Here is a 27588-nt window from a genome sequence, read left to right on the forward strand (position 1 = left end):
CTTCAAGTTGGGAGAGTAACTAAAGCGTAAATTGAATAGGACGATGTGCTTGAGCCAAAGATATTGCATCATGATGGTTCACCAAAGAAAAAGAGAATCAACACCACATTTTTCCGTGGTCATATTTCCGTGTGTGAATAAAACACACCAGAATAAGATTAAGTTGACCACATATCAGAAAAGCAGAAGTTCATAACTCTAAGGTCAGCCAAGGAGATAATCAGGAAAGCCTTGAACTAGAAGAAGGCTTTAATCTTGGACAAGAGTTCCATGTTTTGAGAATTCCTGTGAAGTCCTTGCACGAAAGAGGAAAGATAGGTCTAGAACTGAGAGATGTGGTTGTGAGAATAACAAAATATTTAATGAGTCTTTCATTGATCATTACTTAAGTTTTGTCCAACCAAGTTAGTGGATGGAACTTAACTTACAATTGAAGGCTTGTCAATCTTGTTCATTTACATCACAATCAAGAAATTTTTCCAAGAACTTCTCAAGAAAAACCCACTAATATTTTAAATCTCCTAATATGCAACAAGCATACCCTAGCCGAGTAGCTAGGGCTCTCAGCCAGCCAAGCCAACTCCACCTTCCTTGGTCACCTACCTCTCTTCCCAAAGCTAGTCATCTGTCTGACTTGAGCAGCAAGCCAGAGGGGATTTCTTTGTACAAACAACCTGCTTGTGTTAGTCGGTACTAGAGCCGCATTCCTGCAAGCCAAAGATAACGTTGAAAGAGTTCATGATTGAGATGAAAGCATATAAGAAGCGGCAGCAGGAGACACAAGCCATGCTGCAAAAAATCCTCAAAACCATTTAAAAGATGGTGGTTTCATGACACGTGATTAATATTAAGCCTCGAAAAGTGGTGGTGTCATGCCATGTGCTTAATATTAAGCCTCTGAAAGACTGTATTGGTTTCCCATGGCGCTTTGAATCGCTCAAAAGGCGATTCCCTTAAAAGATCTGAAAGAGTTGATAATCGAACAAAACAAGTCTTTTATGCCACTTCAGTCTAAAATTGTGGGGCAACCTTGCAAACCAACGTAGTCAACAATCAACAGCAACACAACAAAAAACAAATTGTGTTTGCTGCCAGCTTGCTTCCTCAGTGACAAGCTAGTCATCCCACGCCAACTAGCCATAGGAAAACCAACTTGTTGTGTTTGCATGCCTCAGCCGGACAACCAGCCACCTGGGATAAGTTGTGTGCAGCTAGGATGTGTTAGTTGCATCTTCAATGCAACGTGCAGCAACCCAAACACACAAAGCTGAGTTGGATGTGCACCAGAACCTAGTGTATATTGCCGAAATTATGAGCTGCACCATTCTGAAGATCAAAGAACCAGCAGAAGAGTCCAATACCACAAAGGAAGAGGTGACTGATGGAAGAACCACGCTTTGAAGACAAAGCACGCGCAGAGGCATGGTGGATGATAGCATACGTCCAGTGTAAAATCCAATCAGGTTTGGGTCTTGGTTATGAGTGGTTTATAGGTTTAGAATGGTTATTGGTTAGGAGTTTAGGTCTAAATTGTTTTGGTTTGGGTCTTAACTGTGGGCTGGATCATGGATCCCATGTAGGGGGCATCCAAGCTTTCTAACTTAAGTGTTAAGCCATCTTCCTTGGTCGTCTGTCAACCTTCCCAAAGTTGGTCATCCGTCTGACTTGGGCAGCAAGCCGAGGGGATTCTTGGTATGGGCAGCCTGCCCATATCATATAGTTTATTAGATTTGCACATATCAACCGGTTGCCATGCAACTGATTGTGCGGTTTCACAGGCCACATCCTCCTTGACCAAATTATGTTACAAGAAGATCATGTATAACACTCATTAAGCCTTTTAGTTATACAGCATGTCCATGTAGGAAATCTTCTCCATCTCCTGGACTAAGACTCTCAGCCTGCCAAGCTTCCCAGCTTAAGCGTTAAACCATCTTCCTTGGTTGTCTATCAACCTTCCCAAAGTTGGTTGTCCGTCTGACTTGGGCAGCTAGCCAAGGGGATTTCTTGGCAAAGGCAGCCTGCCCTTATCATATAGTTTATTAGGTTTGCACATATCAACTGGTTGCCATGCCACTGATTGTGTGGTTTGACAGGCCACATCCTCATTGACCAAATTATGTTACAAGAAGGTCATGTATAACACTCATTAAGCCTTCAGTTATACAGCATGTCCATGTAGGAAATTTTTTCCTGTATTGGTCCAAACATGCATCAGAAAACTAATTGTTGCAAGAGTACTACAGTAGAAAAAACTATTACAGGCATAAAATCTGCATAAAGTTCATCTCAATTCACATGTGCAATTTGGTTCACATGCATGGCCAGATTCAAACATGTCATTTAACGTGTGAGGAATTGAACTTCATCTATTAACACATTGCTATGGTTGATCGCAATTTGAGATTTTTATGATAGCGATAGATGTACGAGATACACAAGTAGGCCTAAAATGTGTAAGTTTCCCTGCAAATGACATGCATCAAAAATACAAACATGGTCATGTCCAGTGCATATTATCAAAGGAGGGGGAAACAGAATTAAGAAAATATATTCAATTTATAGGTTAACAAACATCAAAATGAGAATATGGATTTAAGCGAGTTAAGAGAATCTTACTTAAAGCCAGGCATACAAAAATCAAAATTATGGAAGTTCTCATTTCGTTCATTCTTGGAGAAAACTAATAACCTAGTTTTCTGGAACACATTCAACCAAGGTTGTAAGCAGAGTTACCGGAAGCTTCTTAGATAGGTGGGAAGCTCCCTTTCCAGAAACTCATTTAGGAAGCACGATACTCCTCGCTTCTGAAACTTGATGAGAACCACGATTCTCCCACACTTATCCTATGCTTTCAACACATGCTCTCTTGCTCATTTTTTCTTGTTTTTTATGTGTTTTCCCCCACTCTTCTCACTCACTTTCATATGCTTTCTCTAAATTGGTAGTCATCATTTTTAGATTTTGTTAAAAATTTAATTCTTACACAAAAAACATGAAATTTAATATTTCTCACTTTTATTTTAGTTTTCATGTGTTTCATTTTGATTTTCATTCAATTCTTATATTTTTTTTATTCTGTTTCCCATATCGTTTCTTGCTTCCGCTTCCTAGTCTGGCAACCTTGGTTGTAAGTATTGTATCGTTACCCGTACCAGTTGAGCCAAAAATAAGTTACATATCGTATTGTATTGTAAAAAAATCATAATTTTTAAAAAAAAAATTCTAAAATTCTAAAAAATCATGAAAAAACAGAAAAATAGCAAAATTTAAAAAAAAAATCATAACACAATGAAACAATGATGAATTGCACAAAATACAACCATAAAATCACATATGAAGCATTTATGTCGCTATAAGTAGAATAAGACATTATCAAACATCAACTATCTAACAAGAACAATGCAAAATATTAAATATCTTGCATTTAAGAACATGTCACAAGACTCATACTTCCATATTACATAAATAAAAATACTATGGCAATAGTTGCACTCGATTTTCAATTGGTTTTCACTCATTACTTGAGTGCCCCATTGCCATGACAGATCATCTAATGCCATCTTTGTTAGAAGAGTATGGAGTATGATTTCTACCTTGATATAAATCCCTAATTTCATTAGATAGCGCCTCCAGAGACAAATTTTTTGAAGGGTAGTTTTACAATTTTACTCATAATAAAGATTGTTTACCTTAATCCACTTGAGTAAAAAAATGGTGGAAATGAACTCTTACTAGAGCAAACCACAACAATGAGGGAGTCGGCCTCCAGGAGGTCTCACGACTCCTAGAGTGCATTGATACCCCTCTAATGACCTTTACACAAATGAGGGAGTCGACCCTCAAGAGGTCTTTAAAACCTAAAAAAATACAATTTGGCCCTTTTTTAAGTGTGTCGATCTTGTATCGTATGATACGATACAAGGTTGTATTGTATGATACATACGATACGTACTCATATCACGATACGAGTGTGTATCATATCGATCTCTGCATAGTAACAATACGTATCAGACGATATGGTACGATACGTACAACCTTGCATTCAACTGTTTCACGTTGACATAGCAATTCTGGCTTTGATAATTAGCTTTGTTCCATCATTTTTTTATTCTATATTTGACGGGGTACCGTTATAACTTCCTAGTTCAAAGGAAAAAAATAGTTCAGATATAAAATTAGAACTTCAAGAAAGGGAAAAAGTACCAAAAAAATATGCAACCAAAAATGTATCAAGTTAAAGCACAAACCAACAATCAAGATAATACATGCATGTGTGCACACACCCATACACACACATGCATCAAAGCTTAAATCCAATAGGCAACAAGTTAAATCACAAATGAACAATCAAGATAATACACGCATGTGTGCACATATACACACATGCATGCACACACCCAATACACACACATGCATCAAAGCATAAATCCATCACCACAATCATACGCAATAAACTATATCAATTGAAAGAGATCTCCAATTAACTACTATTGAACTGAACAGTTCCAATAGCATTTTTGGATAACCACAATACTTTCTTGAGTATATAGAAGACAACTACACAAAAAGATGAACTGAATGACATTTGCAGTCAGGGTTCAGCACTTAATCATCAATATTTGACCCGTATCTGTCTGCACGGTATTACTTGTACAGTGCAGTCATCAGAAGCCAAAGCATCGCATTAATGTAGGAGCATAACTATGACCACATCCAAACTTGGGAAGTGACATCCATGATGCTCCAGAGGGATATTCAAAAAATGTAGAAAGAAAAAAGGCAGCACTACTGAAGCATATTAAGTGATGTTCACATAGCCAACATTCAATTCCTCAAAGAACTGTGCAGAAAATAAAAAGAGGGACAGAAAATAGCTACCATTATCATCATTATGAACAATCAAAAAATCAAAATTATACAAAGCACAACTGTGATGACTAAGGAAATGCAATTGTTAGGCATTACCCGGCATGAGTACTTTGCAATTCAGGATGTAAAGATATTAATTCACAGATGTCTGTAACATCATAATATCATGTCTGTAGGCTGTCAACAGGTCAGGTACCCGTCTCATCTGGGTTTCTCAAATCCAGCCATACAACCTATGGGTAAGGTTGGTAAACAAGCCGAACAAAGGGTGTTCAAGCCCAGGCCATTTTTTGTGTCAAGCCGAGCCGAGCTTGAGCTCATAAAAGCCTGAGTTAAATAAGCCAAGCCCAAGCTAGCTCATATATATAGTTGAAAATAATGGAATTCGGACCTAAACCTACTAAGCCAAGCTCAAACTGGCTCATTTATCAAATAAATAATTGTTTCAAACCTGTAAGCAATAGGCTTTGAACTCTAAACTTATCGCTTGCAATCCAAACACTTCAACCATCTTCACTCTATGATATATTTTTATATGTAAAATTACTTAATATTAATTAAAGAGCCTATGCAAGCCGATGTTGGTCGTTCATGCCCAAGCATGTCGAGCCTATTTCATGAGTTCGAACAAACTCTTTATGAGCCAAACATGAGCCGAGCCATGAGTGGCCCATCTCATCTCCCACACCTACCTATGGGCAGATCTGGGTTTGGATTCAGGCAATTTTCCGGTCAGATATGAGAGAACCCACACCCAACCAGATTTTTGTTTTTAATTTCCATACCTGTTATTATTTGACATCTGATAGGGTAAGGATCTGAGATCTGGGCTAATAAATGAACTTGTTTGTTTTTTCATAACTATTGCTAACAGAGGGGCGTGGGTAATACTGGGCAAATCTTCAGATGTCAAGTGAGAAAGCTGGGTTCCATTCTCACCTTGCACATTTTTAATGTAAACAGAGGAATGGGCTTATGCATGAAGGCCTGAGTTGGATATCTAATACAAATGCTAAACTCAGATTATGCTTTTATCAGGTCAGGTACCAACAAGAAGCACTTACATACTATTCATATCCAAACCCAAACCTGGTCATATTTTATCCAGGTCTCCATTATTTTTGCAAAAAACCAAGGTTTCTGGTTCAGGGCAGCCAAGTCCTCAAACTGATCCAATCACTTGGCAGTCTTACATGTCGCCATGATATCTTAATAAGGCAATATTATAGATACAAAGTTATGTACTTCCCTCCAGAGAGAAAAAGATTGGGGATGAAGTTTTCCACCAAACATGGGATTCTTTCACCATAAATATCTACACTAAATGCACCCCAGATTGAGCGAGAGAAAACACCAATACATGAATTCACACATGAAATCTTCAAAAGCTGAAAGCATCACAGAGGTTTTATCAATTTCAAGTTTTCAACAATTCCCAGAAATTCTTAACCCACAAACTACTTGACAGTTTCAAAGACCAGCAAAATTTCTGACATGTACACCTCATCTCCCCATTGTGGCACTGAAACTAGGATGTCCTGGTTCAAATAGAAAAGTAATGTGTAGCAGAAGAACGTCGAGCCTCTGAACAAGATCGTTGGTGAAATATTACAATGAAGACAGGAAGAGGAAAGAGAATAGGCCTGAGCCAACACATTAACAGGTTGTTCGATTCAATCCTCCAAGTAAAGCATGTTATGAAGATGCCCGACAATGTAGATCTGTTCATAATTTCGAGTCTTTTGACAAATACCAGGCGCCCCGATGCATACCTTGAATAATGCAAGAAATGTGAATATATGTTTAGCACCCACATATTTTTCATTCGTTTTTCATTCCGCGAGATTCATCATCCCAAAATGAGGATGCATGGGATATTGCCATCTTCTCCTTATTCTACAAGACTTTTAATGCATTAGTGAAAACCATCTATTATATTTGACCTTCAACTTTTCACATTCCTACCATATGGGAGGATAACTGATTGCAAATCGATCTCTAGCATATTATAGAGATATTTCTTCATTTATGGATAAATATAAAGTGTTTTTTACAACAAATGAAACAAAGGAAAGAACACAAATAGCTTGACTTGGTGCATTACGGCCAGATACTTCCTTTTATATTAACAAATTACAAAATATTATTATGAATAGAGCATTTCTATGTCGCTATTGGTACCATATTTTTGAAGGCATGAAGAATTCCAAGTTGGGATACCATTTTACTGGAAAAGCCAATGCGAACATGTATTTTTTTCATGTATTCATATGCATAGATGTATGCATGCATGCATATATATATATATATATATATATATATATATATATATATATATATATATATATATATATATATATATATATGTGTGTGTGTGTGTGTGTGCATATGTACAGAATATCAATGGACTGATGGATGTATATATGTATGTACATTCACAAATACCTGTCGTACAAAAATATCAGCATGTTTCTTGAGGAAATAAATAAATAAATAAAAAGATCTTATGAATATATCACAAAAACACTTCTTTCAAAAATAAGAATATATCACAAAAACACGGGAATTTCAAAATATTACAATAATAAAATTAAATTAGAATTAAAAAGGATAAAATTAGGATTTATCAAGAACAATCAAACATTGTGATATTTTCTTTTTCTTTTGAAATTTATCATGATATTTAGGAGCTTTTTGTGTTGAATAAAAACTCAACAACATAATCAATTTGAAGCAAAGAACTATGGCATATTTATATTTATGGGTGTCCATATATGTATATGTGCATACATATACATATTATGCCATGCAGATACAGCTGAAGATATGGGAATACATCCATCTTTATGGAGTTTTCGATTAGAATACCGAGTAAAGAGATAGATATGGAGAATACAAATGGAGTATGCATGTCCATTGGAACATAATCAAATTTTAAGACCCAAGATCAAATCTGCTTATCTCTCATTGGTCTTTGACGGAACACAATACAGTCAACAAAAACATATCCTTACACTCAGTACAGTTTTAAGATATTCTTGCTTGATGGATCTGAAAGGATTTATAAATTTAAATATTTGATGTGAAATTGTTCACAAAGGAACACTTTAATGTAGCTGCACCAAATTTTACCTCAATTTAAGAATCTTCCATTTATAAATCACCAAGAATAAACTTTTCATTTCTTATGCAAACATTCGAAGACAAGTATAAATACCCCAAAGGAGTTAGTGTAGTTCGAGCAGGCCTCGGCTGTCAGATTGGCAGTCGGGGTTTGACTCACGTGGACACTACCCCCTTGCATTAGCCGAAGCCCACATAGGCCCCCGGTGGTGAGGGTCCTAGCCATGGCATTTTATGCCGCCAGGACGGGATGCTGTCTACAGTCCTGGACGTGGTTTCCCCAGGCAAAATATGGAAAAAGAAGTATAGACATATTAATCCTTAGTGTCTACAACAAGCATGATATGCCCAATGATGCATAAAATACAAACCTTCAAGTGCGACAAGCTTAAAATTTCCCGCAGCTCCTGAACTGTGAGCGTATTTAGCACCTCCCTTAACGTTCTTTTTGAGGTCAGCTTCAAAGGATCCCAACAGTACATATAACCATTTTCTGTGAAAGAAAAAGTAAATTGATGCCTAGCAATAAAATAGACACTGTTATCCAAAAATTGAAAAGAAAAAATCCCAAATAGCTAGGGAGATGAAAAAATACTAATTACCACATAATTCCCCAATTGCAAACTGTGCATCTGAAACTTCAGGGTATGACACATTTGACATCCGAAACCATGGCCCTGGATTGAAAGAGCCAGTCATCATCATATGCTATGATGATTGAAGGTCTTACGGCAGAACATTGTAAAGCACGTGTAGTCAAACATGAACTTAAGATTAGAAAAGGATGCCCACATTAACTCCATATTGTATGTACTCTTGACTAAAGTTTTGTAGCACATTTTGGTCTATGGATGAAGAGGTAGGGGCGACATCAGCACAAGGACAGGTTGGCCCAAGGACCGAGGCCTAAGCCCGTCCACATAAAATATCGGGCAAACTCAGGCCTAGGCTGTTTAGCATGGCTCAGATTTAAGCCCATAGTAACAAAAGTTTTCTGAACAGATCAACTCAGCTTAGGCTCAGGCATAATAATTTCTGGCCAGTCTAGGGTGGGGCCTAGGCCTATTCTCAGCCCATAGTACCTTAAAGGCCCAACCCAGACCTTGCACATGTTCACCCGTATGAATGCAGCCTCATGTACTCTGGATCAATTTTTTTTAGCTATCTTCTCAAACACAGCCAAAATAGTACATTAACCATTCATATGAAGATAATTCAGCTAAAAAGTAAAAATCTGTCCAGCAATGATAACATGGATGTAGGAACATGGCGATAGAATTCAGAAACTTCTGAAGTAATCAGTCTGCAAATTATGTTTGGGAAATTTTCCCAATCTAGATGTTAGAATTTGACAAAGGACCACAATTCAGTGGATTTAACTCACAAAATTAATGTTTTATTAGCTTTACTTTTTTATGCACTTATTTCTTATCTAATAAAATGATTACATAGATTTATCAACTCAACTCATGACCCTTATATTCAAATCCCTTGCTTGATCATGCACTCTTTGCTTAAGCAAAGACTGAATTATCTATATTTGGAAAAGTAAATATGCATGTGAATAAATAAAGAAAAACCTATTTATATCCCTAATTGCTCTTCCCAGTTTTATTTAGAATGTTTTGCTCTGACCAAGATATGAATCTAACCCTTCAAGTTCTCATTCTTACTGCCAGTGTAGAACTAGTCAGAAAATTCAAACCATCTCTCTAGCCAGGAATGCTTCAAATAATGTCCCAGAATGCAAGAAAGTGAATTCAGTTAAACCCTTTTCTTTGAAATTTAAAATGTCTCATCTAAGCACTGTAATCACATACAAAAAAAATAATAGAGTGCCTCTTATGGGCTTTACAAATCCACAAAAAGTGTGTCAACAAAAGGACCATTTATGGGTCAAATACAAGGACACAATCACAACATTCAAATGGGCAAGAAACAAAGAGTAAAAAATATAGATCTTTTTAGGATAATTGTTTGAGACGAGCTTGAGAATACAAGAGGAGATTCATCCCTATTTATATACAAAGGGACCCAAAAAGGCCATTGGGAGTGCTCCCAACAGCAACGACTCTTTGAAAAGGGCATTACAAAGACTATAACGCCCTTGACAAAAAGAAGAAAACAAAAAAGGCTAAAAAACCCTAAAGTGTCCTTAGTGAACACAACTAATTACAAGAGGCAAAAAGACAAAAATATCCTTATCGGGTATTTACCTATTACATATATATACATACTAATGTGTGTGTGTGTATGTGTGTATATATATATATATATATATATATATATATATATATATATATATATGTGTGTGTGTGTGTGCATACAACTTAACACTCTCTCTCAAACTTATGGTGCAATCACCAAAAGTTTGTCAAACAAAAAGTGAAACCAGAGAAAAGGAAGAGTTTTCATAAAGAAGTTGGCCAACTAAAATTTTGATGGTACATATGGCAGGATGATGGTCTTCTTCAAGTACTCTTCACGAATAGTGGCAATCCATCTCAATATGTTTGATGCGCTCATGAAACGTGTGATTGCCAACTACGTAGATCGAGCTATTATTATTGCAGCATAACCTTGAAGGTGATTGCATATACACCCCCATGTCTTTCAATAATCTTCTCAACCACACAACTTCAGATGTTGTGGTGGTCATGGCGGTACTCAGCTTCAGTATAAAGACACCTTTTGTTGTGAGAAATCCCTATTCTACCCCTATTAAGTCCACTTACACTACTAAGGACAAAAATCAATAGGTATACCAAAAGTATACCTTGATTACAAAAGACAATATAAAAAAGAAATATCAATAAGTATATCTAAGTATACTTAGGTATATACAACAAAAATAATATATATATGCATACAACTTAACACTCGCTCTCAAACTTACGGTGCAATCACTGAAAGTTTGTCAAGCAAAAAGTGAAACCAGGGAGAAGGAAGAGCTTTCGTAAAGAAGTCAGTCAACTGAAATTTTGATGCTACATATGGCAGGATAATGGCCTTCTTCAGGTACTCTTCATGAACATAGTGGCAATCCATCTCAATATGTTTGGTGCGCAAATGAAACCTGTGATTGTATGTAGACGGCGCTATTATTATCGCAGCATAACCTTGAAGGTAATTGCATATACACCCCCATGTCTTTCAATAATCATCTCAACTACACAACATCAGATGTTGTGGTGGTCATGGTGGTACTTAGCTTCGGTTGACGATAATGACACCTTATGTTGTGAGAAATCCGTATTTTACTTACACTACTAAGGACAAAAAAAAATAGGTATACCAAAAGTATACCTTAATTATAATACAAAAAGAAATATCAATAAGTATATCTAAGTATACTTAGGTATATACAACAAATGATATTACATTTATGTTAACAGTCTCATCCTGTTGAAAAGAAGCTTCATCGAAAACAACATTTTTAGATATTTTTATGCACCTCTTCTTGATATCATAACACTTAAAATCTTTATGACTATCAACCAACAAACTTACAGACAAGGGCCTTAGGCTCAAACTTATTTTTCAAAGCATCATCAATGTGAACATAACAAATACAGTCATATGCACATAAAAGATTAAAATCTTGATGCTTTCCAAACAGCACATAATAAGGAGATTTATGATCCAAAATTTTCATAGGATGTCTTTAAAAGTGCATGGCTGAATGAAATGTTTTGGTCCACAAGTAGAATTGAATTTTTTCTTCATGCGTCATCGTCAAAGCACTCTCGGCAATATGGTGATGCTTTATTTCAGAAATACCATTTTTGTATAGTGTAAGGGCAAGACACCCTTCGATTGATTCTATTATTCTGAAGATATTTAATAAATTCTGTTGAGAAATACTCCCCACCAACATCACATTAGATGTTTATAATAGACATGTAGAATTGATTTTTTTATTAAGGTATGAAATTTTTGAAAGAGGTGGAAAACATAATGTTTATGTTTCATAAAGTAGATCTACGTGAAACAAGAATATTCATCAACAAAAGAAACATAATAATGATTGCCTGAAGAAGAAGCAATAGGGGAAAGACTCTAAACATCAGAATAAATGATCTCAAAAGTTTCAAAGCCCTTTTATTCATAACATTAAAAGCAAGTAGATGACTCTTTTTAACTTGACAACTAGGACAAATAACATCAGCTGACTCAAAACTCAAACTAGACTTAGGAATCAAACCACTGGAAACCAGCCTTTCAACAAAAGATAGACTGCAATGCCCTAAATGACTGTGTCATACACTTGGCTTATTTTCTTTAGACAAAAGACACGATACTTTTGACTCTTACATATGCTTCAGAATACGAGTAGCAAGCTTTGGAGAAGAATCATTTTTTAATACGTACATGTTTCTCATTCATTCTCCCTCAGCGAACGTCTTCTTCATCTAAAGATCCTCGACATAGATAGAAGAAGGGGTAAATATTACGCACGAATTAGTATCATCAACTAATTTGGAAACTGAAACTAATTTTTTTTTTATATTAGGAACTAAGAAGACATTGAAAAGCTTAAGAGAACTAGAATTAGACAAAGGAATGGAAACACTTTCAACATGTGAAATGGGGTGATGAGTACTGTCACCAGTAATAATATTAGAACTACCAGAATAAGGAATCAATTTCAGAAGCTTACCCTCATCTCCAGTAATGTGGTTAGCTGCTCCTGAATCTATTTACCACACCCCCTAATCATTCTGTTTGAGATTGAGGCCTGAAAAGGCTGCCAATAGTAACTATTTTTTCACCACAATTTGACCTCCAGAGGTTTGTCCTTCACTGGTTTGACAGGTAACATGGGTTTTATTTTGATTCTTGTTCTGAACAAATGTTTGAGAATTATACCTGGCTTTGATATGTCCTAGCTTCTTCCAGATTTAACAAGTGGGAACCCCTCTGCCTTGACAATTATCAATCGAAGGAATATTTGGCAAGGGCAACAATCCACGGCCTCCCTAGTTTCCTCCAAGACCATGTCTTCCACCACCCCTTGGGCTTCCTCTTCCTCTACCATGACTCATGCCAATAGAAAAAACTTCATGAGTCTCCACTGTTTGTCTCCCCTACCAAGCTTTTAAGGGTGTTCTCACAATTAAGAAGCTTGGCCCTTGTCTCACCAAGTGTAAGAAGTGTTTGGAGATTTTGTAGGGTGGTAGATAAAACATGGTATTCAGAACCCAACCCGAGAAAAATATGTTGAACAAACTTTTTTCTTGAATTCCCCTTTCTGAGACTATGAAACTTCTTTTTCAGCAGCAGCACTCTTGATTCTGAAATCTGTGAATATGTGTATGCCAGATGTGACCATAGCTGCCTAGTAGTGCAATCATCTGGGATACCAAAGAAGGACCTCCTGTGAAAAAATAGACGTAATATAGGCGACCAAGGCTGTAATGAAACAAGGTACAATGGAACAATAGGGAAACAAACACAATGCCAACAAAGGGATTTAATAAACTCACTTGAAGTTGGTCACTAATGAACCAAATACAATCTCAAAAGAGATAAAAATACCAAACAGCACAAGAGGCATACAAGCCTATAAGATGGGAAAAAACTCTAGAGAAAACCCTCAAATGCTTCTAAAAGCATTGAAGAATAACAAGGGAGTGAGGCTCTATTTATAGAGCCTCACTCCAACACATGGGAGGCAGTCCAGCTCTTTGGACTGCCTTCCAACAGTCATTATTATGACTGTTTCGTGGCAGTCCAACGTCTAGTTGGACTGCTGCCCAACAATCATATTTTGACTGTTGTGCACAACAGTCATATTTTTTACTGTTGTGCCTAAGCTGTACAGTTTATTTATTATAATGTTAAATTACATTTCAGTCCCTAGTGGACTGTACTATATGATAAAAGACAAAAATACCCTTATCGGGTATTTGGATACAATTTTATTTTTAACACTCCTCAAACTTATGGGGAAATCACTGAAAGTTTGCTAAGAAGATACAAAAATTGAGGTAGTGGAAGAGCTTTGGTGAAGAAGTCTGCAATCTGAAATTCAGACTGAAGATATGGCAATGTAATGGTCCCCTTCAAATATTCTTCGCGAACATAGTGACAATCCATCTCAATGTGTTTTGTTCGCTCGTGAAATGTGTGATTGCTGGCTATATAGATGGCACTTTTATTATCACAGCATAGCTTTGAAGGTTCTGAGACATCAACATCCATATCGGAAAGTAGTGCTCTCATCCACACAACTTCAGTGGTTGTGGTAGTCATTGCCCTGTACTCAGCTTCCGTAGAGGATTAAGACACTTTCTGTTGTTTTTTGCATCGCCAAGAAATGAGAGAATCACCTAAAAATACACAAAAGCCAGTAGTTGAGTGATGGTTATTGGGATCTCCTCCCCAGTCAGAATCAGTGTAAGAAATAAGACTTAAAGATGAGGAAGAGGATAAGAATAGTCCTTTAGATATAGTTTTCATCGAATTATTCTTAATACTGCACTCATGTGGACGGTTGTGGGCGCATGTTGAAATTGACTTGCAGAATGTACGGCATGCGCAATATCTGGCCTTGTAATGGACAGGTACATCAACGATCCAATAAGTTGTCGATAAGGGGTTGGATCATCTAATAATACTCCATCTTCAGCTCGCATTTTCGCATTTATTACTTCAGGAGCATCAGCATATTTTGTGTCTGTGATTCCTGAACGCTCAACAATATCAGCTGCAAACTTGATTTGAGATAAAATATATCCTCTTGGTGAGTAGGCTACTTCAATTCCTAAAAAGTATCTCAAAAAAGCAAGATCAGTCATATCAAAAGATTTTTTAAGCAAAATTTTAATATCTTCAATTTTCTTTTGATCATTCCCTGTGATGATCATATCATCAACATACAAAAGAAGAATGATCAATGAGGTACATGTAGATCTCACAAAAAGAGCAGAGTCAGTGTAACAAGATTTAAATCCAAGTTTTAATATTGTACCACTGAACCGATCATACCATGCTTTAGGGGCTTGTTTAAGCCTGTATAGGGCTTTTTGAAGACGAAGGACCATGCCTTTTTCAATAGACAGACCAGGGGGAGGATCCATATATACTTATTCATTTAAGTTTCCGTTCAAAAATGCATTTTTAACATCTAACTGATATATCGGCCATTTTCGAATGGATGCTATAGCAACTAGAGTTCTAACTGTAGTCATACGAGCTACAGGGGCAAAGGTTTCTTCATAATCTATACCATATTCTTGAGAATATCCTTTTGCAACAAGTCTTGCTTTATATCTCTCAAGAGACCCTTAACTTTTTGTTTTAATTTTAAACACCCATCTACACCCTATTGTCTTCTTTCTGATAGGAAGAGGTTGAATTGCCCAAGTGTGAGCCTTGTGTAATGCATCTAATTCAATTTTCATGGCTTCAACCCATTCACTTATATTTTTGGCCTCGTTATAGTTGGATGGTTCATGATAGGAATGAATGGCTAAAAGACATGCCCTGTAGTTTGGTAAGAAGGACTCATATGAGACAAACCTACTCGGAGGCCTATGTGTTCGTTCTGACCTTCTAACACTAGTTTCTTCAGTATTTGTTAATTGATTATATCTGTCAAGGGCACATGGATGCTCCCCAGTATTTCGTCTAGAGTATTGAAGAAGACCTTGAGATGGTTCACTACTTGAGTCATTAATAGACTCGAAGGTTTCAATATCATTACTAATACCTCTATTGGGTAACAAATCAAATAAGAAAGCATACTCGGATTCTTTCTTAGGAACTTCAAAATCAAATCCACTGTCATTTTCTAGAAAGGTAACATTTCTAGAGACATAGAGTTTATCATTTGTTTTATCATAACATCGATATCTTTTTTTATTATCAGCATAACCAAGAAAGACACATTTTATGGCTTTAGGAGAGAGTTTGCTATATTTTTCAAGAAGCACGAAGCATTTACAACCAAATACCCTTAGCCTTTTTAAATCAGGAGAAATTTTAAAGAGTTTTTCAATAGGAGACTTGTTTTCCAAAGTTTGAGAAGGCATTCTATTTATCAGATAGACTGTGGTTAGGGCAGCTTCAGCCCAAAATTGCTTTAGAATTTCTTTTGAAATAAGTAGGGTTCTAGTAGTTTCAATGATATGACGATGTTTTCTTTCAGAAATCTCATTTTGTTGAGGTGTCCTAGGGCATGATTTTTGATGCACAATTCCATGATTTTTTAGATATAATTGAAATTCATTTGAAAGAAACTCTCCCCCAAAGTCGGAGCGGAAGACTTTAATATTTGTTTTAAATTGATTTTTAACTAGATTATGAAAGTTTTTAAAACATGAAAAGACTTCAGATTTGAGTTTTAGAAAGTAAATCCAAGTATGTCTACTAAAATCATCTATAAATGTAACATAGTACGAATAACCACCTTTTGACATAACAGGGGCGGGACCCCACACATCCGAATGCACTAATTCAAAAATTTTATGTGTCACAGAGGTCCTAGACCCAAAAGGTATCATTTGCATTTTTCCAAGTATACAATCTTCACATACAAAATTTTTATCTTTACAAAATTTTTCCAAAAATGGAAAAAGAGATAATTTGGATATACTTGGGTGTCCTAATCTTTTATGCCAAAGATCTATATTAATGTCTTTGACATGATTACAAAACGAGTATTTTGGTAAACACAAGAAATCCATGTAGTAAAGGTCTCTTCGTCTATGGCCTTGCCCAATCAGCTTCCCTGACTGGAGATCCTGCACCCAACACGCCTTAGATGAGAAGAATATTTTACAACCATAGTCAACAATTTGAGAGACCAAAAAACGATTCAAATCCAGTTTGGGAATGACTCTCACTTTTGGAACGAAGAATTTTTTTGAAATATCATCAAGGTTTCCTAAGCTTTTGACTTTTAAAGAGGTACCATCGGCAGTTGACACACATGAAAAATATGATTTAGTGCAATCAGATAATAGAGACTCATTATGAGTCATGTGGAAAGAAGCACCTGAGTCTAGAATCCAAGAGGTCTTACCTGGAGGAGACGAGGAAGAGATGGCAGCTCCGGATGTAGAAGGTGCAGCCTTAAGAAGTTGTGAGACGGCTTCTGCCATTTGAGCAAGATTTAGTTCATTGAAGCTGCCCCCTTTTCTTGATTCTTGAGGTTCTTCACTTAAGGCGGACACCTTTTTAAATTTGGGACATTCCGGTCTTATATGTCTAGGTTCCTTACAATGATGACAAATAATTTTTCCTTTGTATCCTCCTTTGCATCCTCCTCCATTGTGTCCTTCTCCATTGAACTTCTTCTCAAAGTGAGGTGGTTTATATGTTTTCACAAAATTTTCGAGCCTTGCCATGGCAAGGACCTCATCATTAGACTTGTGCATTCCAAGTCTTGTCTCTTCTTGACAAATTTGAGCAAGGGCCTCACTTATAGAAGGAGAAGTGGTCCTATGAAGTAAGGAAGATCTTACTTGCTCAAATTCCGGTCGAAGGCCATAAAGAAAGGAGAAAAGATTTTCTCTTTCGATTTGGGTCCTTCTCATATCAATAGCTGAACCTTCCCATTTTGGTTCCAACATGGCTAATTCATCCCAAATAGGAGATAAAATACCGTAAAAATCTCTTACACTTTTATCTCCTTGTTTTGAATTACATACCTTATCTTGGAGATAATAAAGCCTAGCCATATACTTTTGGATAAAAGTACTTCTTAGAAAGCTCCATGCGTCAGATGCCTTCTTCAATTTGATGATATTGGTGGCGATCTTGAACTCCATGGTATTCATAAACCATGAGAGTATTTGTGCATTGCTTGCCTCCCAATCTTCTAATTTATTTTGGAATTCTTCCAAGGCTTTTTTTTTTCTTCTTCGGACAAGGCTTTGACGTGATCTCCTTCTCTTCTAGTCAATTTGAGTTGTGGTTCACTAGTAGAACCACTAACAAAACCCCGCATTTTTTTCCTTTGATATGATTCTCCATAATCGTCGCCCACATCAAGTAGTTGTTTTCATTGAGTTTGTAGGTGATGACGATGGCGAACTCTCTTTCTCCCATAATGAATACTTGAGTTTAGACTAGAGGAGATAGGGGATGATCAATGATCAAAGAACACTTCCTTCACGAGATTCTCCTTCTTTCAAGAACCTCGCTCTGATACCATGTAATGAAACAAGGTACAATGGAACAATAGGGAAACAAACACAATGCCAACAAAGGGCTTTAATAAACTCACTTGAAGTTGGTCACTAATGGACCAAATACAATCTCAAAAGAGATAAAAATACCAAACAGCACAAGAGGCATACAAGCCTATAAGATGGGAAAAAAACTCTAGAGAAAACCCTCAAATGCTTCTAAAAGCATTGAGGAATAACAAGGGAGTGAGGCTCTATTTATAGAGCCTCACTCCAACACATGGGAGGCAGTCCAGCTCTTTGGACTGCCTTCCAACAGTCATTATTATGACTGTTGGGTGGCAGTCCAACGTCTAGTTGGACTGCTGCCCAACAGTCATATTTTGACTGTTGTGCACAACAGTCATACAGTCATATTTTTTACTGTTGTGCACAACAGTCATATTTTTTACTGTTGTGCCTAAGTTGTACAGTTTATTTATTATAATGTTAAATTACATTTCAGTCCCTAGTGGACTGTACTATATGATAAAAGACAAAAATACCCTTATCGGGTATTTGGATACAATTTTATTTTTAACAAAGGCTTGGTCCCTTCTCATTCAGACAATGTACTCTAGATTTCTGACAGCAGTGGTAGATATTACAACCCCTTTATCACCTTTTTTATACGGGATGAGATACTCTGGTGGGATTGAAATCGACCCATCGAGATGGCCTGAAAGATCATGGCCCCAAATAAAGGGGGTGATTTGACGTTTCCATGTCAGAAAGTTGGAATTAGTCAACTTTTCATATACAAGCTAATTAAGAAAATTTGAAGGCAAAACAGATTGGGAGGAGTTGGGATCCATATTTGGGAATAAAGGATCAAAGCACGCAAATATAACTAAAGAAAAGGAAAATATTTCATATCCCAGCAGTAAAATAGAATTAAACCCAGCGTGAACGAAAGAGGAATAAGATCCAAAATAACAAGATACTTGATATCACATGAAAATAGGTTATGATATTTCACGTCAGCCGAGGAAAACTTATAATCAGATCTGATGTGATTTGAGCAGGCCAAAAAGAGAAGAACATATGTCATGTCAGCCAAGAGAAGGACCCAATCAGATCTGGCGTTATGTGAATAGGTCAAAAGAGAGAGACGATAGGAAGAAAGTAAGAAAGAAGTGATGGATAATGAGAATAAAGAACTAGAATAAGAAAGAAAGAACATGAACAGGAGATTGGGAATCAAATAAAAGGAGATAAAAGAATCAAAAGTAAACTATAGAAAGAGTAGAAGGAGATGACCTTTCAAGCCAATCTTTGATGAAGTCCAAGTGAATCCCTCTTGCTCTGATACCATATCAGAACCTTAATCTTAAACCCAAAGCATCAGCACAGCAGAAGATAGAAGATACACAAAGATAGGGGCTCAAATTCACCACGATTCCCAATGTGGAATATTGTGGGTTACTATTCCTTTATATCAGAAAACTGTGACACAATGACAGATTACATACATACCCTTGACAGCATGTTAGAACATCTTTAAAGAAAAAGACAATATGAGAAATAAAAGAACCATTAATAATACAACATAACACAATATTGTGGATCTGGTTCCTAGATCCAACCCAATACCCATCATGATCCAACAATTATGGGAATAGAGAACCTCCCCTAAAACCCAACCTTGTGAATAGTTGAGCTAATTTAGGTAAGCCGCTTTTAGATAGATCAATGTTGTGAATATCGTTGAGGAGTATCAAGGCGTAAGACCTGCTCGTGAAATGAGACGTAAGCCTCGAGGAATAAGGTGTAAGCTTCAAAAAAATATTAAAAATTTGACCAAACGAAAAAACAAAAATAAAGATGCATCATTTATGTACTATTAATGAACAATTGGATATTAAGTGAAGTGTAATGCCCCCAAAATCCCAGACTTGTAACTTTTTAGGAAATTTTTGAAAGCCTTGTAATCATTCTTTTATCAGAGTTTTAAATAGTAATTCAGCGGAAAATAGTGTTTTGAAATAACAAGTCAACAGACCTTAGGCGCATTACTTGTGAACCTTTCCTTTACACAACGGATTTGTAACTCCGTACATTCGTTGAAACCAAAGAGATTCAAAACGAGGTTTTGATGTTTATACAAAAAGTAGAATTTCAAAGAAAACCTTTTTTACCAAATTACAAAAAATGTCCTCGAGAGCAAAACGTCAGGGAAAGAGTCTCATCTTGATATCATCACATCATCGTGTCATCGCTTGCCGTACTGACCTAATCATCACTTATACCCATAAAACGGAGTCAGATCGATAAAAATCTTGTAGGTGCATAGATATAACAATTCAGAGCAAGACTAACATATGTATTGCTCCTTTCATGATATGCAGTATAGAATGAGCAAAATGAGAATATTAACAGAATTAAGAACCAAACTAACATATATGTTGTTCTTTTCGTGGTGTGCAAGTCCAAATAAATAAAATGAACATGATAACTTTGTTTCGATATTAATTGTTCTGAAGGTACGCACATGAAAACATAAAAACAACTAAGATTGCTCGAGGGTTTATTATGTTATGCATTTTGATACTCCGGACAACTAGCTGAGTCTGTTCTTAAAGATACGGTCAATGACTAAAAGAGAATTCTCCAGAGGCCACTCGTTCAAGAAAATGCATCCATACTTCTACAGAAGTCATTGGGACTTATCACCTAGGATAATTTTTGGTAGCTCAATCCCCTAATTCCGATGACTAGGGACACCGAGTCATTTACTCGAGGGGTGGTTGTTAACAACCTGTCCATCAGAGTTGTTGTATCATCTCATCATCTTTCTTGATGGAACCAAAAAACAAATAGGTACGTCAGGTTTTATTTTAACTAACGACCCATTCTACATGCTCTAGGCTTTCAAACCAACTCGAGTATCTTGTTTGTGAAAGTGATGATCACAATTTATGTGATTTTCATTTCATCATTGTACATTTGCACGCTATGAGGTTACCATAAACCTCTCATCCAATCAGCGTAATACTAATATGTCGTGCATATCTGATAGTACTGTTATGATAAGAGGGTATCAGTTTCTTAAAAAGAAACCCCAATATCATTTAGAAATTTTAATGTTCTGTTTATCACTATTTATGTGAATTTCTTTTTATTATTTTGTATTTACATACTACGAGGTTACCATAAACCTCTCATCCAAATCATCATAGTATTAACATGTTGTGCATGTCTGATAGTACCGCTACGATGAAAGGGGTATCAGTTACTCAGCAAGAAACCCCAACAATATTTTGAAATCTCAAGTCTCATGCTCTAGACCGGGGATATCCAAGTCATTCGGATATCACAACAAGACTTTACGTACCTCTTAGAGCTACGCAGGGTTGAGGGAAAGACTTGGTTACGAATAGGCAACCACGAGATATTCGTTTTTGCTTTTCGAAACAACGAATATTTCAAACATTGAAATATTGCATGAAATCCCTTTTTTAAAAGACTGGTCGAGCATGTGCAAATCTGCGTTTTTAAAAGCAAGTGTAAGCATGTGCATGTTACAACATAGCGCTGTAGTATATGTATATCAAACATAAGCATGTGCGCATTACAACGTGGAGGCAATGTAAATGACAAAAGCGAGACTCGATGTGTGAAACCATACATCGAGCTAAATAAATTGTGTAAGCAGTGCACGCGGTACGAAACCGCGCCTCGACTAAATAAATTGTATAAGCAATGCACGATGTATGAAACCGTACATCGGCTAAATAAATGCTTAAGCAATGCACGAGGTACGAAACCGTACCTCGACTAAATAAATGTGTAAGTAGTGCATGATGTACGAAACCGCACCTCAACTAAATAAATACGTAAGTAGTGCACGAGATACGAAATACCGTGACAACAAAGTAAATAGCATAAAGCAAGACTCGATATGTGAAACCACACATCGAGTTAAATAAATTGTATAAGCAGTGCACGAGGTACGAAACCGCACCTCGACTAAATAAATATGTAAGCAGTAGCATGTGCACGTAATAGCGCAGCGGCAAAGTAAATGACATAAAGGTAAATGGACAAGGATTCACAAAATTGCGTCCTTGATTTAAAAGCATATATGTATATATTATATATGCTTATACACATATTTTAGAATTGTCCTACAATTGTCTTAGATGCAACTTTCTCCTACCTCGAAGATTGTCGGACTCGTGAATGATTATGAGTGTAGGTCTTCAAGGGCTCGTGCCTTGGTGCGTGTGTCGCATCCATTGGGCCGATGGGCGATGGAATGCACTAGAGTATTCGTCGTACTGCAAAAATAAGAACAAGAGAAATCCCTTTTTTAAAATCATGTGTTGGTATTATGTTTGGGTCAAAAGGAGACTAACCGAACCCTAGTTCGATCCGCCTAGCTAAATCAGTTTCTTAATCGGGGTGAGCCGATTCGGGGCCCGAGGTTAGCCAGGCTTGGCTGAGTCCGACTGGCTACAAGCGAGGAGGGGCCGAGTTGGGCTCGGTAAGGACCGAGCTCAACTTGATCGAGTGGGCCAGTTAGGCCCCAATAGAAACGGACTCGGTTGGACCCCCAACCGAGCCAGGCTCAATTCCGACCAAAACGGAAACCGGGGAAGTGGGGTGGGCTCGGCTGGCGAACCAAGCCTGACCCCATCCCTGGACGGGACCGGGCTTGGGCTTGATTCCTCTGAGACCATAGACTGAACTGGGCTCAGTCTGGTTGTTGAGCCCGGCCCAGTCACAGAATGGGAAGAAGAGGGAGCAGGGAGTGGCACATGAAAGAGAGAGATAGAGAGAGCAGGGAGGGGAGGGGAGGCAACCCTCCTCTGCTAAAAGAGGAAGCAGGGAGCGAGAGATGCGCACCTGAGGGATCGCGCAGCTCCGACGAGGCTGAGGAGAAGGTGGGAGGTCGTCGGCGCAGGGAGGCGGGATCGGGTCCTGCTAATGAGTCGAGGGAGTGAGAGGGAGGAAGAGCGAGGGTACAAGAGGACGAAAGAGAGAAGACAGGGAGAAGAGGGCGGGCATCGAGGAGAGAGAGCAGGGGAGTCGAGAGGGAAGACAAGAGTGGGGGAGGGAGTAATCAGGGAGAGAGGGTGTGCAGGCTTGCGATAAAAAGACCCCCCCCCCTGGGGGGTTTAAATAGAATACGAGGGGGATTAAGACCAGAATCTGGGTTGGATCCGGTCGGATCCAACCTGGATCCAAAAAAATTTTATTTATTTGAAAAACATGTGTTACATGAAGAATCTAAACTAAATTATAAAATGAATTTCAAGTAACAACTACAAGGCAAGGAGAAGGAGGAGGAGAACAAAAGAAGATCTATAGAAGAAGAAGATCGGCAGAGGAAGACGAAGGAGAAAAAGGAAGAGAATGAGAAGAAAAAGAAGAGACAAAGGAGAAGATAGACAGAAGGAGGAGGAGGAGAACAAAAGGAGAAGGAGAGAGAGAAGGGTGTGTACATGCCGATCTTCTTCTTCTTTCTCTGCCTAGAGGGGGAGTGCCCTATGGGTGTAATCAGTGTTGTGAAAAGTGTCGAGGAGTAGCGAGGTGCTCCACCAAAATCTGAGGTGAGGCTCGAGGCGTAAAGCGTAAGCCTCAAAGTTTTTTTTTAAACTTAAAAAAACTATAAAAAAATATCTAAAATTATAAATAAATGAATAATTCTTTATTGATGAAGCAACAACCAACAAGAAATAAAAAATCTCAAATAAATACTGAAAAAATATGAGATTAACATGTAAAAATGACATTAATGCAACAACTTGATCTATGTAAGTATCTAAGAAATAAAACATGAGCATTCATTAAATAAAAAATTAACATTAACAACGAAATGCATATTAGCATTAACAATATCATGTCATAATTAGAAAATGCATTTTAGCATTAACAACCAAATGTTAATATATATATAAGGTTGTGACTGCATGTAATTGCATGACTTGATTTTGCCACTAAAAGGGTTTAACGTTACATTCTAGAAGAGATTATTGCTCCTACGAAATTGAATACAATGAACAAGTTGACACAGTGATATAAATTTTCTGTGAAACGAAGCAACTAATCTCAATGACTTCATTAACGTGGTTGCTTTGAGTGTCTATTAGACTGCAAATTGGTGAACCTGCTACTAAGGGTGTCAATGGATTGGGTATGACCCGATCCTGACACATATTGGATCTTATAGGGACAGGGTTTGGTTGCAAAGAAGGCATTCTGATTAATTATTCAGGTTGGACCCAGGAGGTCCAATTATTATATGGGTTGGGTATGATTTATAAAATTTTATGCCAAACCAGGTCTGACCGGAGTTTTGGTTAGGATTCTCAAATTTTTAATGTAAAATAATTAAAAATATTATTTTGCCAGGTATGGACTGGGTCTAGTTTATGTAATTTTTATCGAATCTGGGTATAGTTTTTCTTATAAAAATCCAGTTAAACCCGAATCTTGATCTGATATCTACATTACTTAGTCGGTTTCAGGTTTGAACCTACTCATTTTAATATAGGTCCAACTGATGAGTTGTGGAGCCTGATTCAGAGTTTTTGCCCTTGTAATAAAGAGGGTCAGGGGGGCGCCCCTGGTGGGGGTCTTAGGGGGGCAGCGCCCCATGGAAGAATTTTTTTTGGGCTTATGTTTGAAACCCGGTGTCTTATGGATCAGACCTGATTTGTTTAGGTTTAGGGTTGTCACCCTTGCCTTGTATAAATTTTTTCTTTTCTTTCTCTCTTGTATCTGCTCTTGCCTTGTAGTAAATGCCCTTTTTACTAGCAACTTAGTTAAAATTGCGTAAAAAAAATCCTAATTGTTTGTCAAATGAGGGTTTTGACACTCATTTGACTAACAAATTCAAGGCGTGTACGCCTCGGCTTGAAGTGTGCCTCGCCTCGAGGCGTGCACCTCAAGGCGTATGAGGCGCACGCCTCGGGGTTGTTGCGCTTTGTACATGCGCCTCAAGGCATAAAGCCTCTCGCCTTGAGGTGAGGCGCGCTTTTTGCACCTTGAGGCGCATTTTTAATAACACTGGGTGCAATACAAAAGCACATAAGTGCATACAATGGCTACAAAGAGCCTATGGCTTGTTTAATGCCTCGTCCAAGATTGGACGGAACGAACGAACATAAAAGATCGAATGCAAGTTCTGTTTGTTCTGTAATAATTGTACTAAAAACAATGTTTGTTACGACTGTACAAAAAGTTGTGCTCTTTGTGTCCGCCGTTTGTTTTACGTTATGTGGACCAGAGTTACCGGAAGCGCCTAGGTAAAAGGGGAAGCGCGCTTCCCCGAAACGTCGTGCTTCCGAAGCGTGAGGGGAAGCGTCCCCCTTTTATGGGAAGCGCGTTTTCCTTTTATGGGAAACGCGCTTCCCATATATGGGAAGCACGCTTCCCCTGCGCTTCCCCATTTTTTCCATTTTTCGCTTCCCCCTCGCTTCTGGTTCGCTTCTTAGGTCGCTTCCGAGATGGTTCAAAATTTTCTTCTAAGTAGTCCCACGCTTCCCCGCTTCCTAAATTTTTGAAAGTGCCTCGCTTCCCGCTCCCGCTTCCCGTATCGCTTCCCGCTCTCGCTTCCTCGACTGGTAACTCTGATGTGGACAGCATGAACACATACAGATAATGGGTTAAATAACTTCGTTTTAGATCGTACAACTAGATTCGCCCAACCATATGAGTGTTTTAACATGTTTATTATGGATTTTAGCCCCCAGATATGGATCTTGAATTGGATCTAAAAACTAAAAATTGTTTAAATTTTAAATAATTTGAGAAAATTAAGAATTAATATTTTTTTATATATAAATGTTTTAATCAATGTCATACTACATCGAATTATGAAAGTTTATCATAAAAATATCAAACCCTAAAATCAAATTAACTATAAAAATCAAATTATCAAACCTATTAAACCATAAAACCTTAAAATGCAAGAAAATAAATCATAAATAAACCAAAAAACCTTAAACTATAAGAAAAATAATCATAGAAAAAAATTGATTCAAAGCCCTAATCACAGAAAATCAAATAAAAAACCCTTATCAAATTAAATACAAAAAGCCCTAATTTAATAAATTTGATTCAAAGCCCTAATCAAATAAATCAAATAAAAAAACCTAATAAATGAAAATCAAATAAAAAATCCTAATAAGTGAAAATCAAAGAAAAAACCCTAATCAATGGAAATAAAAAAACCTTAATTAATGAAAAAAAAAACAAATCAAAGCCCTAAGAAGAAGAAGAGGAACGAAGAACAAAGAACAACGAAAAAAAAAAGAACGAAAAACGAAGGGAGAGAGAGAGGAACGAAGAAAAATGGGAGGAATGAAGAAAAGGAGGAGATAGAGAGTCTGAAGAAGAAAAGGGGGACTCAACGTCGTCCTCGCCACTGACGCTGGTGATCCTAACACCGCCTCATCCCCTCGTCGCATGGCTGCAAGAGAGAGAGAGAGAGGGGAGAATGAGAGAGTCGGACGTCCCTCGTGTCCCTGTTCTAACCGTAACAAGGGGGTTGTGGAGCGAAAATTAGAGTAAAATAAGGATGTGGCGAACACATTCCGTGTGTCCGGCGTGTCCAAGGTTTGTTACATTCCCACGTTCCCAACGTGATTTCCATCTGAAATGGTGCAGGGACGGGGGTCAAACAACCACTAAATGTGCACAAGCACAAGTCCACAAAAGGGACAATACATGAGCCAATCAATGGCAAATACATGAAATCATAAGCACCAAAGAGAATACACAAAGGAACACAAAAAACATAAAAAAAAATAATAATCTTTATTGAGATAGAATGCTTAAGAAAGCATTACATCTAATGGAACAAGAGGTCCCTATTTATATACAAACAAGAGGGCCAAGAAGGCCCATATAGTTGTTGGGAAAGGCTTCAACAGCTAGAAATATAGTTATTGGAGATTTTCAATAACTATATTCACTAAAAGACAAAACTGAATATAGTTGTTGAGAATGACTAAAAGACAAAAGTACCCTTTACAAAATTGTAAAGGACTGAATAAAAATAAAATAAATAAAAGAGGTTAGTTCTACCCCTAAAGGGCAGAGCCTATTACATGTATAGAATTATCGTTCTACCACTAATGGGCAGAGCCTATTACATGTACAAAATTACCACAATACCCCAAAAGGATATTACCTATTACAAAGGAAAGAAAAACAATTTAAAACTATATAATATATACATATACATATACGAATATATACACTCATATATGAATATATATATATATATGAATCAATACATTTTAACACTCAACCTTCAGACTTACAGTGTGATTACCGAAAATTTGAAAATACAAAACATAGTGAAAGATCCAAGTCTTCATTGATAATCTTCACCCAATGCCTACAATTACTAACTCCATCTTCTGATGCAGCAGAAATAGAATTTTTTTCTCAACCCATGTCATCT

The 27588-nt window shown here is 37.2% G+C and overlaps 1 protein-coding gene across 1 annotated transcript in view; it reads right to left on the reverse strand.

Moving 5' to 3' along the window:
• Window positions 1–27588, reverse strand: part of LOC149833149 (zinc ion binding/nucleic acid binding/hydrolase) — a 149652-nt gene that overhangs the window by 40365 nt on the left and 81699 nt on the right. The window contains exons 7-8 of the mRNA XM_090014940.1: window positions 8598–8672; window positions 8367–8488 (exon numbers count right to left, since the gene is read on the reverse strand). Of these exons, the coding sequence (XP_089871066.1) occupies window positions 8367–8488; window positions 8598–8672 (197 nt within the window). The remainder of the gene's footprint in view (window positions 1–8366; window positions 8489–8597; window positions 8673–27588) is intronic.

This window comes from Nuphar pumila, chromosome 7, assembly GCF_984573655.1.
Source record: "Nuphar pumila chromosome 7, dmNupPumi1.hap1.1, whole genome shotgun sequence".
In the NCBI taxonomy this organism is placed as follows: domain Eukaryota; kingdom Viridiplantae; phylum Streptophyta; class Magnoliopsida; order Nymphaeales; family Nymphaeaceae; genus Nuphar; species Nuphar pumila.